General features: G+C 39.5%; 1 protein-coding gene across 2 annotated transcripts; it reads right to left on the bottom strand.

The window, feature by feature from the left end:
- Positions 1-3,203: 3,203 nt before the first annotated feature.
- Positions 3,204-17,767, bottom strand: WEE1 (WEE1 G2 checkpoint kinase). 2 transcript variants are annotated; one of them, XM_032641517.1, is made up of 11 exons: positions 16,913-17,767; positions 15,244-15,449; positions 14,723-14,786; positions 14,191-14,363; positions 13,585-13,706; positions 9,987-10,133; positions 7,031-7,126; positions 6,850-6,935; positions 5,538-5,708; positions 5,300-5,445; positions 3,204-4,530 (listed from the first exon to the last, which is right to left on the bottom strand). In XM_032641517.1, the coding sequence occupies exons 1-11, from the start codon at positions 17,486-17,488 to the stop codon at positions 4,377-4,379; spliced, it is 1,941 nt and encodes a 646-aa protein (XP_032497408.1). In that variant the 5' UTR covers positions 17,489-17,767; the 3' UTR covers positions 3,204-4,376. The 2 variants fall into 2 exon arrangements, with proteins under 2 accessions (XP_032497408.1, XP_032497409.1); XM_032641518.1 differs by lacking the exon at positions 16,913-17,767 and adding an exon at positions 16,250-16,872.
- Between the last annotated feature and the right edge of the window lie 523 nt (positions 17,768-18,290).

Genomic DNA, 18,290 nt, shown 5'->3' with positions numbered 1-18,290 from the left:
CTCTCCAGCTGTATGGCCTTCTCCTCTCTTGCCCTGCTTTTTCAGCCACTTTTCTTAAAAATAATTTATACTTGCTGTCTCAACTTGCCCATCTCCCATTTACACCCAACTCACTGTAATCTGTCTTTTGTTCCCCCTCCATTGACACTGCTTGCCGAAGATCTAGTGAACTTCAGATGCTTTCATGGAGCTTTGAGTCATTTCTTGATCTTTTCTGCATACAGTCACAGTTAACCAGTTTCTCCTTCAAACTTCTCTCTTGGTCTCCCTGATACCAGAGTCTTCCCAGTTTTCCTAATTTCCATACTGTTCCTTCCTGTTCTCCTTTGCTGACTCACTCTGCCCTTTAATTAGTGTTGCCCTCAACTTTCATGTGTCTGGAAAAAGCATGATTCTTTGCTATGAGATCTGAGTTGAAATTCCGGTTTTCCTACTTACCAAATTGAGTTCCTAAGTTACTGAACTCACCTGAGCCTCCATATGCTAATCTGTGGAAAGGTAACTCCTCTCCTAGATAATCAACCTAAATGGAATCATTGTACACTGAACCTGCATTTCCCATTGGTGTAATGGATTGGTAGCCATAAACTGGAATTCCAGGCCTAGAAACTCATTTCATACCTCAAGAATGTCAAAACTCAAAACAAAGAATATGCTCTTCAAAATATTTATTAACCACATAAAACTAAACAATATGAATTATAATATAAATGTTTCTTTGAGGCATTTTTCTTCATGGGCTGGACTGGCTGAGGTTTCTTAGGCTCTTAGTTTAACGAAGTTTGGACAGAACATGTCATCTTTTCCTGGTAACTCTTCCTAGAGCATACACAGATATTTTTCCTTACTCCAGAGACCTTTGAACTGCATTGAAAATTAGGGTTATCTGCCACAAAGAAAAAAAAAGTTCAATGATGTTCAGATGAAAGCCTCTCAAAGTTTTTGAAAGTTAAATGTTGGGAGAGGGACAGTTTCAATGATGTCTTACTCTCGCATTTATATAAAAATCTACTTTGCTGAGCTTGAGAAATGTCTAACAGTACAACCAGGTTTTCAGGAGAAATGTCTAGATCTACTCACTCCGCAATGTCAATCAGTTTCAGTGATGCTTTTTACAGTTAAACAAATGCCTTCAAAATACTGAGGCAGTTTCCTCCAAATTCCTAGTTCCAAGCTTCAATTATGATTTTCACAGCATCCAAAACACTTCCAAAATTTCTTTTGATCCATCCTGTTTGTTGATTGCTTTAACTGGCCTTTAATAATTTCACAAATAAAAATACCATAAGGACGCAACAACTTTGATCTGTTGGCTAAAGTCAGTGAGATGCTTTGTGGATATGAACGGGGGAGGAAGAAAAACTAATGTCAGGATGCTGCTGCTTCAGAATTAGGAGAAAGCCTAAAGCATTACCCAAAACCAGCTGTTACCAATTTTTAAAATACCATTTCTTGCCCTCTGGAACAGAGTAAAAAAATCAAAGCTTAAGAATCGGCTCTTCAAAAGACATTAGTTCATTAATTAAAGGGGATTGCCTTGGATTCTTGGCAAGATAAAGGTAAGGCAACAGTTTCAATTTGTAGTCAACTGCAGTATGGGATTCCTCCTACTCAACTGCATAATCAATATTTTAAAACTTTCTTCCTCACTTAAGTTAGCTTTCCAAAAAAGTAATTTTATCAGTGTTAAATATCTGTCTCAAACAATAACAGGCCTCTGCATTTTAATCTTTCTGGGAAATTCTTCAATGCTTCCATATTAGCACTTGCAGCTGATTCTCCCAATTCTGACCTTATGCTAACAAGTTCTTATTCCATTATAAAAACAAACAAAACCTGTTCAATGTGCAGTGTGCCCATCCAATGAAATCCTATCCCCTTGTTTCCATGCATAGACCTCCTAGTTCAGGCCCTCCTTACTTTTACACTGATTTAGTACAATGGCCTTAAAGCCAATCTAAACCTAATTCCCATGATCCATTCTCTAACCTGCCACCAGCTTCTTCCCAAGGTGTAGGTACATAAATTGTCCTTTGAGCCATCCCTCCAACATAGCACTTACCACATTTTATTGTCGCTTTGTGTTTACATGAATCTCCTCTATTTTATCCCAAGTCCCTAGTGGACACTCTTTCTTTGGTCTACCAGTTAGTACATATAAGGCACTTAACCTAAGTACACTGTATTGAATATGAGCCCAATTCTCATGATCAGTTTTCAGAGAGCCTCAGAATTCCCTCTTTGAAAATCAGATTTTTTTCCTACTCAATCTACTACTCTTAAACAATGTGAAAAACTTACTGCAAATCTTGATGAAAAACACCTGATATTTTTCTTTGAAGCTAGTGCACTAGAAAAATGCACCTTAACGACTTAGTGATGGCTCACAAACACCAATTATTATATTTCTTATAGCTTTTTCCTCAGTGGCTGAAATGTATTACCTGCTCCAGCCTATGCAGCTTTTTCTGTCTTCCATACCTGTCAGCTTTTATATCTATCTAATTTATCTGCACCAACTCCTCTAGTGCCTCTAAATTGTACTTTTTAACATGCCGTGGGCTTAAAAGCTAAAATAATCAAGCTTGTTAGAAATGTTTATAGCAGAAAGAAATAGACCCTAATCAAGAGAAATGATGTACCCATGATCAAAAAGCCCAAGGATCTTGCAATGTTCATTTTTACCTGCTAAAAGGCCTTCACTGCTTACTCTCTGGTTCTAATCTATGTCAGAAAAAGATGTCACATAGAATTAGCACTGTTAATCACTTAAACTTGCACTCTCAATTCTAAAATCCAGGCCAGTTTAGTGAGTTAAAACCCTCTCCACTTCAAAACTCTTCTGTGACTCAGTTCAAATTAAAAAGTTGAGTCCTATCCATTATATTCACTTAATAATCTAAAGCTATCTTAAACCACATTATACATTTCTAGCAGATCAAATGCATAATATGCAATGTGATGTAAAGATATTATTTATGACAAAAAACATTGAGGGTTAATGGGTAAATTTTTGTTAAATCTCAAAATGTAACTAATGTAGACTAAAGCTCATCATTAAATAATCAGTGTTTCATATTCTGTCAAAAATGTGCCCTCTGCTTTTAGTATTTCATATGCATTATACTCTACATTTTAAAATGTAGTGATAATGGAGATAAAATAGTAGAAAACAGGCATCACAAAGATTTAGACAATTAAAGTAAGCTCAGAGTGACTTTTAATATGCCAATCAATGTTAATAAAACACAAGTCAAACAGACTAGTGCAAACATGTTTTAAACCAAAATAGAAAAACAAACAATAGACAGATTCTATTTTTTTGCAACATCTGTTAGCCAGTATTATTAGTCAAATGGCTAATCACACATAAAACATATTTTGTGATAAGCTTGGGACAGTCAGAAGTCATTCTGGCATTTCAAATAGCTATGTACAGTATCACCAAGATTAGTTTATATACACAAATATTGAAAAGAAACCAGGCAAAACATTTAAAAAACAGACTAACAATATAATCAAGTACAAAACTTGGGTGGAGGGAGGAAACATTTTTTAAAAAGAGTCAGGGAAGGGCATTATCAGGAAAAAGTACAAAACCAGTAATAATTATACTACATTAATACAGCATTCCAAAGGGGGGGGAGGTGCATTTCTCCAATGCACTAGCTTCAAAGTTCAAAGAAAAAAAAAAGGCAAATAGCTGCTTTTCATCAAGAGCAGCTATATATTTCACATAATTGTTTTAAAAAGAAAGCCTATTAACAACGATGATTGTTTAATGCTACAATTTTACAGCAAAGACACAACTAAAATAGCAGCAAATTCACAAGGCAGTACTTCCACAGAATCATCATTCCATGGTGCATGCAATGCCTACAAAGTGCTCCCAGTGGGATATACAAGTATAATTCACAATTTAAAAAAAAGAAATATAAGATTGACACACAGGTACATTGAAGGCTGAGGAGTACTGGGTCTCTTAGCATTTCCCTTTTCAAAGGGAGAATAGGTATGTAATAAAGCCCTTGAGTCCTTTTTTACAAGTCACTACAGAGACAGATACCTTTTATTACAATGCAACAGCTAACTATAAGCAGCACACCACCACAGTGGTTAACCCTGGAAAGGCTGGTGTAACATCCAACAGTGACTGACATCCTACAGAAGACAGACTGGTAAAACTAGACAAAAGCCTGATATAGCACTGGTCAAAATACAGCTTTCAACTGTAATTCACAAATAAAAGTCCTAAAACATATTTCAGTAAAACTACTGACACCGATTGAGAAAGTAATTGCAAACTGGATTCTAGCAGTGATTTCAACCTAGCTTCCTCTTGTCACATTTTTTTTGGGGGGTGGGGAATGAGTAGTTCAGTATATGGTAAGGCTGACAGAGCGGTTCATTTTCTTTCCAATAAGTCGAGATGTTCTATTACTCTGGGTGGTGGACCTTGTGGCCATCCGGTCAGTGAAGAGTGCTCTTTCCTCAGCCGCAGCTTTTGCCATCTGGGCTTTCTTGAGTTCTCTAAGAACGTAAAAATAGGAAACAAGACTTTTCACCTACTGTATTAATCCTAGGAAGGGATCCTAAGAGGCCAAATACAAACTACATTAACAGTTGGGAGATCTTTGCATGATATCATTACTCATGCAACTGAGGAAAGAAAAAATACAGTATTGTGAAGATCTCTTTACATAATACAGACAAAAGGAAAATTCTACTTCCTCTTTATATGAACTATGATGGCTATCAAACTAATGGCAAAGGAACCTTTAAATATTTCAAGTCAGTTTTATTAGGTTAGAATCAAAACGGCAGCAATAAAGCAAATGAATTAGAATGATCATTCCAACCAGTTTTCAATAATGTCAAAGGTCATTCAGAGCAAATATGAGAATCATCTACTAACCTAATCGACATTTACTTCATCCTTTCATATAAATAAGTAGAATAGAACGTTTCAAGGAAAATGTTAGTTTATGTTGAGAGTGTGGAGGGAAAAAACTGATACCTGCTCATTTTAGTTTTTGTGACAATTTGGGGCTTGGGGATTATCACCACTGCAAATATATGCAAGTTTAAAAAATTTTTAAGTCCATAATTTCAAACTTTAGAAACAACACAAATTTATAGGTCAAATACCAATGTAAAGCAGAAATCCCCAATCTTTAACCGTATAACATGTCAAGCCACTATATTCCTCACTGATGGAAAGCCTAAATCATCTCTCATTAAAATTTGAGAATAAAAATGAGAAAGTAAAAACAAAACAAATAAAAACTCCATCACTTACTTCTGCAAAAGTGAATTTTTGAACTTTTCAGCATTCAGTTCTATTCGTAATTGTTCTGCACTCTTCCTAGAAGCAGACAGCAATACTGAATGCTTTACCAATGCCATTGCTGAAGGTCTTCTCTCTGGATCTGGATGAATCATAACCTTAAAAAGAGAAGTAAAATTAATGTAAAGGCATGCAATTTAATAAAATATTGAGTCATGTCAATAAATTGCCTCATACATAAAATGCTCACTTTTAGCAACTCTGTAAATTCTTGGGAAAGCACTTGTGGAATCCGAGGTAATCTACCCTGTCTGATTTCATGCCATTGGTCTCCATTTCTGGGAAGAGGTTCAGCACCAGCAGCACATACCACTGTGAGGGCAAGGGCAAAGATATCCGCCTTTGGTAGATGAGTGTAGTTCTGTAAAATTAAAAAAAAAAAAAAAAAAAAAGAAAAGGGAATATAAAAATGGCCAAAATAAAGTAAGATTACACCTCAATGATGATTTGGGTGAGAAATAAAACAAAATTAAAATGTCCAATGCCACATTTAAGTTTAGGACCTATTCAGAGAACAAGCTAAATTTGGGGAGATAATTATTTTTTTTAATAATAAAATAATATACACTCTGGGGTGGGAAAGTAAATACATTTCTAAAAGTATTTAGGCACTTCTAAAAGGCCTCTTCTTTATCACTAGCCCAACTCAACTCTCAGAAGAAACTCCTATCCCCCTGGGGGCATTCATATGAAAATACAAAACATACATACATCAACAAGTCAGAAATACACATATACATATAAAACACAAATATACATATAAAAAGAACAATGGAATCATACACTTCATTTGTTCTACTTGTTCTATTTTCATTCAAAACTCTTATTAAGAAATATTTTGCAACACTCTTTTTGAAATAGCAGTATTAACTATGTGCCATAATTTACTTAATCATTCCCTTACTGCTAAACACATATTTACATCATTCTCAATTTACTTGTATATGACTATCTCTGAAGGAGAGACTCATAGAAATGGAAATTTTGGGTCAAAGGGTACATGATTTTAAAATGTTGAAAGATACTAACTTTTTTTTTTTAAGATTTTTTTGATGTGGACAATTTATAAAGTCTTTACTGAATTTGTTACAATATTGCTGCTGTTTTACGTTTTGCCACGAGGCATGTGGGATCTTAGCTCCTTGACAATGGATCGAACCCACACCCCCTGCATTGGAAGGCGAAGTCTTAACCACTGGACTGCCAGGGAAGTCCCAATACTAACACTTTGATCCCCAAAAAGGCAATGCCATTTTAAAGTTCCACCAGTAGTGTATGGAAATTTCTCTCTTACTGCAACTCCACCACTGCTGAATATGATAAATCTTTGCCTTTACTGACTTTCGCTAGATTAAATACGTCCACAGCTAACAGTTTACACTTTCTATTTTGTATTACCTTTCTACAAGTTATTAGCATAAAATTTCAGTACATCTGCATTTATAGTTTTCTAGCAACTGGTTAAGTGTTACAAAGCAAATGGCTTAAAGGAGAAAAACTACCTCCTGCAAAACTTCATTTGCAAGAAAACGGCTATCACCCTCTTCAACTTGTGGACTAGAGATTCTTGTTACATGCCCAAGGTCACCTAGAAGTATTGAAAAAAATACAGTCAAGAATTAAAACAAACCAGCCTCTCCCTCTTTATTTTGAGGAAATAATCTGATTATTTTTCTTTCTTACCTATTTTAAACATAACTTTGTTGGACACCCAGTCATCTTCATCTCCTTCTTCAGAGGCAGCATTTGGGATTGAAGTTCGAGATATGAAAATATTACCTGTCAAACAGTTATTGAGGTTAGCCATACTAACAGTTAACAGAAACCAAAGTTCACAAACAAGTCATATAACAGAATCAACCAGAAAGCTTTTAAATATATAGATTCTTATGTGTTCTACCCCAAACTCAGTGAGAATGAAAATCTCAGGGGATAAGAACTGGGACTATATTTTCTAGGAATATATTTTCTGGCCTAGCACTGGTCCTTGAACACTTGGAAACCATTGCATTAGACCCTTGTCACCTACACACTGATCTTCAGCAGTTTTAATTACTTAGAAATAATACAAAAGGCAATTAACATACTAATTTGTGATGCTGCCAAAGAACAAATTTTAATCTAATGCTACAAGGCTGGTGTGAAAAGAATAAGTCATGTAGCTATTGAGTTTGGCTGACCATACAGCATCTACACCCCAATGAGGTTCTGTGGTTCATTATTTCTGCTGTACACATTTTTTTTTTTCTAATTCAGGTAAGCTCATGATTAACGTAAGTTTTAGTGGCAGATTTTATTTTAGTAGTTTTATCAATATAGTATAGAAGTTATAAATGTTACATTTACTAGAGTCATCTTTCCAATTTTGCTTTACTTACAGGACAACTTATTTTATGGTGGTATTTGTAAATTTAAAACTTCACAAACCTTAATATTTTCAACTTTTGTACTCGTAATATAAGAATCCACTATGTTTGTCTGACATTTAATACAAGCTATGAGTGAGTATGGGCAAACCTTACTGATCCACGTTAACTGCCATCAGTTCAAATATAGTTTTTCCTTTTGGAAAATAAACATTTTAGCAAGTTAATGTACAAAAATTCTTCACATAATTCATATAACTAAGTTGTGCAAAATGATTTAAATTCCCGTGAATCACACATATTTCCATAGATTAAAAAAGAAAAAAAAAACCACCTCATTAAATTCAACTTAAAAACACCTAGCCTACAATGTTTAACTTAAATCCATCAACCTTTTAGTTATAACTTCTAATTTATAGGATAGAGAAAGGAATAAGCTAGGAAGCAACCAGTCAAACCCAGAAGAAAGGATATCTTGCAAGACAAGGTCTGTATTATTTTTATTATTTAAGTAGGGGAAGGGTAAAACCTAAAAAAGAAAAATGGATTTAACCTGGTGTAATGCATGGTCCTAAAATGGAAATGAGTTTGGACGAATCAACTGTTAAGGACTTTGGTCAACTAGGAAAAATTTTAGTATGATCTGGCTACTAGATGAGATTAAAATTTACTGAAATGGAAAGGTAGAGACAGTTGTCTTAAAAAAAAAAAAAAGTTATGGGGCTTCCCTGGTGGCGCAGTGGTTGAGAGTCCGCCTGCCGATGCAGGGGACACGGGTTCGTGCCCCAGTCCGGGAAGATCCCACATGCCGCGGAGCGGCTGGGCCCGTGAGCCATGGCCGCTGAGCCTGCACGTCCAGAGCCTGTGCTCCGCAACGGGAGGGGCCACAACAGTGAGAGGCCCGCGTACCGCCAAAAAAAAAAAAAAAAGTTATAAAACAGTATGTACATTATGATGTTATTTTTGATTAAATGAGAGGAATTTGCACTAAAATGTTAGTGTAGGATTCACCTGCATACTTTTTTTTTTTTTTTTGCAGTACGTGGGCCTCTCACTATTGTGGCCTCTCCCGTTGCGGAGCGCAGGCTCTGGATGCGCAGGCTCAGCGGCCATGGCTCAGAGGCCTAGGCGCTCCGCGGCATGTGGGATCTTCCCGGACCGGGGCGCGAACCCGTGTCCCCTGCATCGGCAGGCGGACTCTCAACCGCTGTGCCACCAGGAAAGCCCTGCATACTTTTTTTAATGCAAGACAATCTAAACGCATGTACCATTTTGTTTTCTGAATAAAACAGTAACATTTTGATGGCATTTTACAGGCTAGAAATACCACCATGTTTGTACAGCACATAAGTTTTCAAAGCATCTTCACAGCTCAGTTTATTCTAATAACCCTGTTAGTAGCACTGATATTATAACTGTAGTTCCAAAGATTAATAGAAGAATGGGGATTTACTTTTTTTTTTGTCCAGCTTGTCTATATTTTAAAATATTCTACAATGTACTAATTACTACTTCTGTAATACAATTTTGTTTCAGTTTAACATAAAATTACGTAGGCCTACACCTTGATTCGTACCACTGCATCTTCAGTTTGAAACCTCATAAGCCTTTGAAAGAATACTATGAGGTTGGTCTGAGCCATAGTATGGTCGATCTACTAGAGCCATTTATATATAAAAATCAATTTTTAGCTGAAAATGATCTAATGGTAAAGAGAAAAAAAATAAAACCACTATGTTCCTAAACTCTCCAGTGCTTATTTATCTGCAACATTTTAAATACATTTATAATCACAATACATCTATCATTTTGTTTTCTGGGTCATACAGTGACAATTTTATTATTTCTTTTACAGACTAGAAATACCTCCAGGTTTGTAGCACCTATGTTTTCAAATTTATCATTTTATTCTAATAACCATGTTAGTGGCACCAGCATTAATTTAAAATTATGGGTCTATAGCCTAGTACAAGAGACGGGCTTTAAACACAGGTTCTTTTAGTCTCCCTAAAGTCCCACTCCGAGACTACATGGTTCCCATAAGATGCAGCACATTTTTAACTTTTAGTAAAAGTGAGTTTGTTATTTCAAATTTGGGATAACAAGGGAAGAGGTGATGGGAAATAAAACAATACTAATAAGTGGATCAAAAATCTTTTAAAACTAACAATGAAAAAACAAAGTAAGATGTTTATGTTCCCATATTATTTTAATGAAGTCATTTATTCTCTATAACCCTAAAGAACACAGGTCAGAGGATCTATAATACTTACTAGGTTTTATATCCATGTGAACCAAAGACATTGAATGAATATACCTCAAGCCCCGGCCAACTTGCAAAAGGAGATCCTTCAACTCTGCTTCTGTAAAGTAACTCATGCTTCTGTAGTTTTCACTTATGGCATCAGCTAAACTTCCACCTAACAAACACAAGAAAAATTAGAATCTTCTTCTTCCTGAAATATTATTTTTCTTCCATCTTTACTGTATGACCACACACAACCAAGAAAGTGACATTTTATATAGGACCTATTCTCTTCAACCTGTTTGTGAAATCCAAATTTTATTTATTCTTTCAGTAGGTAATACACTCACATGGGTACAAAGTACAATGTAAAGTCTCTGTCTTATGAATACATACTTCAGCAATGCACCTGGTTCTCTTTCCCAGAGTAAATCAATGTTATCAGTTTCTTACGTATTCTTTTCAACTCCTCTTTACACAAGCGAAAACATATTTTCATTATCTTGAAGATCATTCTCTACCAATATACAAAACTACCCCTTTCTTTCTTGTGTCTACAGAATTCCACTGTATAATTGAATGGTAATACACTAACCAATCCCCTAATTGATGGACATTTAGAAATAATTTCCAAGCCTTTAATACTACACACTGTGGTCTCAGGAATAACTTCGTACATTGGTCATTTCACACATATTTAGTATATCTCCTACAAACAAACTGCTGGGTCAAAGGGTATGTACAATGTAATATACACATGCATAGTGTGTGTGGGAAACAGTGTTTTATTACATATAGAATACATTTCTGTAGCTGAGAGGGCCATTTCTGTTTATCCGGCAAAAGAGCTTAGAGTTGGTATTCACACCATCAGTGCCAAGATCTGATTGCCTCTGAAAGCTCACATAAAATAACAGTACACTCAGTTTCTGATTTCAAAATGGCTAATACTTAAATTCTGCTAGCATAAGCTTATGTAAATCTGGGGATTTGGAAGATAAATCTGGGGCAATAACACACACACACAGAGTGCCCCTTAGAGAAGGCTGTACCAATTCATACTCCCATGTTTAATGTGTGAGAATACCTGTTTTCCCACACACTTAACAACAGAGTCTAAAAATTTTGTAAGTAAAAAACAGTATCTTAGTATCGTTTTAATTTATACTACCCTTACTATGAATAAGAACATAACCTACTTTTATAGAATCAGTCAAACCAATTAGCTAATTTGTTTATACTTTAAAAAACTTTAAGTTTATACTTAAAAACTTTGTTTATATTCTGTCTCAGAGGAAACGAGGAGTTATTGTAATAAATAAATAAATAAATAAACCACTTCCGTTTAAAGCTTAGTTGGGAATAATAAAATCAGAACCAAGGTAATAAAATCTAGGTCAATGATATACTACTCAGAAAAGGAGGTCCTATAATTTGAACAAGACTGAATAACAAAACGTCAAATGTGTTTAAAAAAAATAAATAAATCACACACCTGGAGAGCTTAGGATTAAGTATGTTTTCTGAACTTAACTTGAACAAATCTTGAACTGCAGGAAGAAGAGGGGTCTAGGAGGGAGCAAGTCAAGAAGCCTGTCAGACAGGTGAGCTTGGAGTCCTAGATCAAGTTTACCAAGAAATAACATGGCTGCTTTTTAGTGGGTCTAGCAGCTACAGCTAGGCCAGTTCCTTCTATCTTGTTGCTGAAAGGGCAAGAGGTGAGAAAAGCAAACTATTGATCTTTCAGGTTCTCCTCCCCTATCTATCAACATTTTTCTACACCTGTTTATCAAGAGTAGAAATTCAGTCTATCACCAAACCAAGAAAAAAGGCTCAAAATGCAAACGATGTTTGAGACAATAAGGAAATTCAGTTAAGATAAAGGATATCAGTTAATCAACACAACAAATGAATGATAACAGAATCCTTCCCTGTGAAACTGTAGAAAAGGATCTAAAGACCAGGCCTATTAGGACATTCAAGGGTTTATGTGGAGAGAATGGTGGAAAAGGGAAACAAAAGAAGAACTCACAAATGTATCTAGATAGCCTCACTGTCTTTCATCTAAGCAAAATAAACAACCATACAAAGAGGCAGTCCTATTTTACAGAGGTCTATTTGTTTTTTAAAGACCCATATTCCTTAAGTGTTTTACAATGCTCCAAAATAATAAACTATTTCAAAAGATTATTTTATAATCTAACTTTATTACAGGACAAGGTCTCTGTAATCTGAGAGGGTTAGCAAGATGGCTCATTCCCTCCCAACTCCCAGGCCCAAGAGTTTTCTCAAAATCATCTGAATGACACAACCATGTATCTGGACTGTGGCTGAAATACTTGAGAGCCAGGCACATCCAACAAGGTGAGAGGCAGATAGAAACTAAAAGGAGACGGCATCTAGCAAATATGGAGGGGAGAAGGTATTATGGTAAAGCTGTACTATTATTAAATGCAGTTACTAAAAAATGGAGGTTAAGAAACACAAGGCCATGGGCGATAGCTTCAAAAATGTTTTGATGGTATGAAGAGAAACATTTCAAGAGATGTGTGAAACAAAATAGCAGCAATGCTGTACACTGAGCACTTACTCTTTCAAGGGTGGAGATTGAAATGACAACTCAATGAGAAGTCAGGTATGAGAAATGAGTCTTTTACTTCTGTTTTGTTTTCAAATACAGAAAACCTGAATCTACTACCTATAACACTTATTCACAAGCTATGAAATGGCTGGTCTTAAGAAAAAATGAGAATCAACAAAAATAATCTCTGCTACTTGACTGTTCATTAAATTCTAAATTCTCTAATATTCACTGAAGATATATAGAAATAAAAATCCATCATACATAAAGATTTAGGTATTTAATAACAGCTGTCTGTAAGAATCAGAAGTGAGGCCGGGACTCTGGTAAAGCTTTAATAAAAAAGGAAGGACACACGTTGATTGCTGAAGGACCTGATGAAATTCAAAGCTATACAAAGGTCCAAAGTTAAACCTCTATAAATGCTTGTTTTAGCGGGGGAAGGAGGGACGGAGGCACAACTAGGGAACTAAAAGAGCATAACTCTTACTTTACAGAAACATCTCAGTGGATTCTAGTGGTAAACTAGGTTGGATAGATGGAAGGGGGAGCAAGATTCAACAAATGGCTAAATTTATATCAATGGAGAGTCACTGTCATTTTTTTTTTTTTTGAGTCACTGTCATTTTATGAGTAACCAATATCAGTTTTAGCAGCACATAAAATGAAATGGAAAGGGAAGGCTAGATGCAGGGAGCCTGGATTATTAACTACTATATCCCCCACACACACTATGCGAAGTGCTGGGGATACCAAAATATATATGGCAAGGCTGCTGTCCTCTCAAGAAAATCAGTTTAATATGAGTAACAGGCATACAAATAATATGCACGCAAGAACAAGGTTTTCAATACTAACTTCCACGCAAGAATTACTTGCACTTGAAATTCATGTTGAAATTCAAAGATCAGGCTTCCGATCTTTGAATTTACAAGAGATAAAAGATATATAGAATTAGAGCAAGACTTTAGATAAAAAGAAGTATCTCCTTGGTGTTCATTTTCTTGAGCTTATGAGTTTACAAGGGAACCATTATATTACTCACCATTACAATATTCATTCTGTATAAGCATATGGTCATCTTCTGCCCATGCAGAGAAATATCGAACTACATGAGAATGTTGTCCAAGCACTGCATGAGCATATACTTCTCTCAAAGCGTTCTGCCTAGAAGTTTGAGATTAAGAGAATGGTAAATCATTTTTATTCAAGCCTGAAATGAGTTAATTTATCTGAAAGTTCATAAAAGAATCTTGACTTCTGGATCTATCATTATGCTGAAGGACAACTTGCTTGAAAGAGAGGGAGTTAAAACTCTGTACCAGATTTTTCCAAAGACTTCCATTAAAGAATGTTAGAAAGAAAGAAGCTAGCTGGCCCTAGAATTCAGAAAAGATGAAACTCCACTTTACTATGAATTCATGGATGCTACTAGAAATAAGAAATTTAAGTTAGGCTCCAAGATCAGACCCCTTATATTATTCTTCCAAGTCCAATAAGAACTAATGGCACAAAATGAAATGGATCTGATTAAATCATTACAACTTCTCAAACGTTAGAGAATTAAATTCAATGACTGACCACCTAAAACCTTAACATTTGTAACATCATACTGAACGAAAGAGAAGAAGACAAAATCTTTAATACATACTCATCAACAGAGCCAGCCAATGGCTTTTTTGATCGCTTTATGGCATAAATGCATCCATCCAGCCTCTTCACACATTTAAACACAGAACCAAATTCTCCAGAGCCAATCTTCTCTAGCTCATGAAATTCTGTTGTATACCGTGACTTCATATTGCTTTCAGTAATTGTAATTCTCTGTAATAAAAAGTGTATCCATATATATATATATATATATATAATACAAAGGTATGAAAATGATTTTTTCACTATGGTGATAGCACTATGTGTGAAATTTTTAAATTATATCTTATGTTTTGCAGGTGCTCTGTGGGAATTGTTCCATTTGTAGATGTGTTTTTGATGAACTTGTGAGGAGTGACAAATTCCGCATCCTCCTATTCCACCATCTTGACCCCTCCCTAAAAATTATACCTTATGTTTTAACATACATATATGGTAGCTTGCATATGTGGCTTATTTAACATGTATATGTGGTAGCTTGTTAAGACGTAGAAAATCAAATTTCAAAAACAATAAAATCAAAATCTATTTACTTTAGCAGGTCTTGTTTCATCTTCAAACTCATAATCACTGGCTTCCATGTCTTCACCACAGGAACTGAAAAATATTATTTTTTCCATCAACATATCTGACAGATACATCAACTAGAGATCCAAAACTTTGTCTGACAGGTATATAACAAAATGAAAATTTAATGAATGAAAACAGAAAAGAAAGCATTTAATTTTGTAATGACAAGATACAGCTCAACTGATGGAAATGTTGTTCTTGCTTAGATACACCAACACCACCACACATATAAAAAGCCTTTGGAAATTAACCTTCTCTGCCTGTCTCATTTTGACACCAGCAGATTTCCTACTATCTAGGCTCTTTATTCCTTCCTTTCCCATACCACTCTTTTCCACAGGTGATTACTGAGAACTGCTAATAATGGAGAAAATTCTCAGTGCATAAACTTCCATGTCATTCAGTTGAAACTAAACTTTAATAAGTATACCAAACCAATCTTGGGTGGTTGGGGAACCACACTGTTGAATAATAAATAACTTACTCATTCCAGTACGTTCTCTTTCTTCTACGACACTGTCCTGAGGAATGAAGTAACACAGAATCTGGAGTAAAAGGATTAATATTCACTTGAGGAGTCTGTCGTATGTCAAATTCCCTTTTTCCTGACTTTTCTGTATCCATGAATAGAGAACCACCTCGGAGTTTGACAGAACTGGAATCGATTCCTCGAGCTTTGGAGAGCAAACTCTAGGAGGGGGAAAAAAATGTTTAGGATCCAAGTGCTATAGCTGGCCTTCTCAACCTAACTTTCAACAAGGCTTTCGCGAGCCTGAATGTGTAGGTCAAAGCAACACACAAGCCTTTGTTATCTTTCAAGCAAAATAAACAGTGGTTAACTTAGGAGCCTGAAGCTGGATACTAACCACCTTTTCCGAAAAGGCCAAGTAAAATAAGGTCTCTAACCCTAAAAAGAATATAAATGCAGACTAAAATTAAGTTCATTCTAGAGGATAAAAGTTAACAAAGCCTTTCAATACATCTAAAAGTGGAAAGCAGTCGGGGAGCCCCATAAAAGCTCCCCTCCCCCATCCAAGTAGGGCTTTGAAAGCCTCCTCCGTAGGACTCCTCCCCTCACTTCCAGAGGGATCTTGCCGTGAAGTCGGCTAGCAAACAGTAGAGCACAAAAGCACACATCTTCCTGAGGTTTATGACTAGTAACGGTACTGAAACTGACTCACTTAAAAAGGTGCATTTCCTGCATTAATCTTATAAATGTGGCACCTGTCTTAATTTCGGGAAGTGTCCGTTTTAAAATCTTGTGTTACTTCTAAAGTTCTAGAAGTGGTCATCTGCTTACTCACTAGCCATTCAGCAAACAGGTGCTGAACACCTACTTCTTTAAGATACCTTATTAACGGTATATGAAAGCCTGAGGGTCCAGGCAACAACACCAATGCTGGTTTTTAACAGTTGGACGTTCCTAATCCTGACACTTAGGCTGACCAAATTTGGGAACTGCAAACCCAAGGGTGTAAACAAACGCTTACCCAATAAATATTCTGTCCGGAAAGAGGCTTAAACGCTACCCCTTAGTTATTTACGAATCTTTTTAAGACTGTAAATGCTTGAAGGCCAGCCTTTTCTCCCAAGTCGAAGCGCAGTCTCCCTCCGTATCTCAAACTTTCCCCCATAAGGCCACCTGATACGAAACGATAAGCGCATGAATTTTTTTTTTTTTAACCGAACTCCTGCGTGCGCCGCCCAAATTACAGGACAGAACACCGCGTTTAAAAGCCACCTGATGGCTGCGGCGCTCAGGAGTGTCAGGTGGTCGGGCCAGGACCACTCGAGCATCATTCCAAACCACGTTATCGGTGCCACACTCCCCGCTGCCACGCTCGGGGAGGCCCCGACTCGGCGGGCGTTAAATCGTCAGCCACCTGGACTGCGCCGATCAGCCCTCTTGAAAGATGAAGTTCCAGACGAGGCCCATTGTTCAGTTACATAATCTTAACGGACAACTTCTGGGCAGGGCCCAAAAGAGAGGCTGCCAACTTTTTTGTTGCGGCGCAGAAGAGCGAGCGCGGGTGCGGCCCGGCGGTTATGTAACCGAACGCGGGCAGCGCCGCGCTCGGCTCCCGGCGCCACTGCCTTTTTAAAAGGCTAGGCCGGCGCGGGCTCGGGGCGCCCCAGCAGCTGCGTCCTCTCACCTTGGGGGTGTGCGGCGTGTCGAAGAGCCGCAGCTTGCGGAAGGTCTTGTGGGGCGGGGTGCCCGGGTGGTCGGGCAGCGGCGAGCAGGGGCCCTCGCCAGCCCCGCGCGCTCCGCAGCCCCGCGGGGACGCATCCCCCGGGCCGCCGCAGCGCACAGGCGAGAACGAGCTGCCCAGAAAGTAAGCGGCTGCAGGAGACTTGACCGGCGACGAGGAGCCGAAGCCCTCTTCCTCCCACGAGTCGCCCTCGGCCCCGCCGCCCGCCGCGTCCGCGCCTGGGCAGGCGCCCCGCAGCAGCATGTCCTCCTCCAGCTCTCCGGGGCTGCCGGGGGCCGGGCCGGGTGAGCGGCGGCGCTCGGGCCCGGGCTCTGTGGGGCTCCGCGCGGGCGGTAGCGGCGAGTCAGGCTCCTGAAAGGCCGAGTCCTCCCCGGTGCTGTGGCCACTGCCTTCCTCCTCCTCTTCCTCCTCCTCCTCCTCACAGTCGCTGCTGGGCGAGAAGATCAGCTTCTGGCGCAAGGTGCACGAGGCCCCGGCGCGGAGGGGCGGCGGCGGCTGCTGCCGGCTCAGGAAGCTCATCGCGCCCACGGGGCCGGGGCGGAGGACCGGAGAACCTGGGCCCGCGGAGTCCAGGGCACGGCCGGCCCAGGGGGCGGGTCCGCCACGTGCGACTGGGCGCGCCTGGTGGCCGCGGCGGCGGGCCTGCGCGGCGGCTCCGGGACTCTCGGGGCGGCGGCCGGCGGGGGCGGCGGCGGCGGCGGCGGCGGCGCGGACTCTTCTGCAGAGGCGGGGGGGCCCGGGCGCCGATGCTGGGGTCTCCGCAGGTCCAGCAGCAAGTTCGGGCTCCGCGGCTTCCCGCGACCGTTAACCACGTGAGTGCCCAGTCCACCAATCCCCGCCCAGCCCGGGGTTTGAAAAAAAAGGAGGGCGCGACTCAGCCCGCGGGGGAGGGATCAACTACGCGATTTTGGCGCGAACCTGCTGGCTCCGCCCCCCACGCCCCCGCCCCGCCCCCCGCTCCGCGCGGATCCAGGCCTGGGCGGGCACAGTGCCGCGGTCCTATGAGCGAGCTGGATGGCTGGGAGCTGGGTCCGCCGCCGTCCGGACAGGGCCGGGCCGGGGAGCAGAGGCAGCCCTCTGGGAGGAGCGAAGGGTGCGGACTGGACTAGGCCGAGCCGAGCGCCGGCCTGGACACGACTTCCTCGCTGCCCCTCCGGCTCCCCGGAGTCAGGAGCGGGACTTGCGACGGGGTAGCCGTCGGGGCCCCTGCGGGTCGCTGGGAGAGGGGGGACCGCCGTCGCCCTTGGGCGCTGCCCAGGGAGACCGACCTCCTGTCCCGCATCCCTTTGGTGCCGGGCCCTGGGGCTCAGTGGGCGTGGCT

Source organism: Phocoena sinus, chromosome 8 (genome assembly GCF_008692025.1).
Source record: "Phocoena sinus isolate mPhoSin1 chromosome 8, mPhoSin1.pri, whole genome shotgun sequence".
Lineage (NCBI taxonomy): Eukaryota > Metazoa > Chordata > Mammalia > Artiodactyla > Phocoenidae > Phocoena > Phocoena sinus.
The sequence above is the reverse complement of the archived record's forward strand: the minus strand, read 5'-3'. Positions and strand labels throughout refer to the sequence as shown.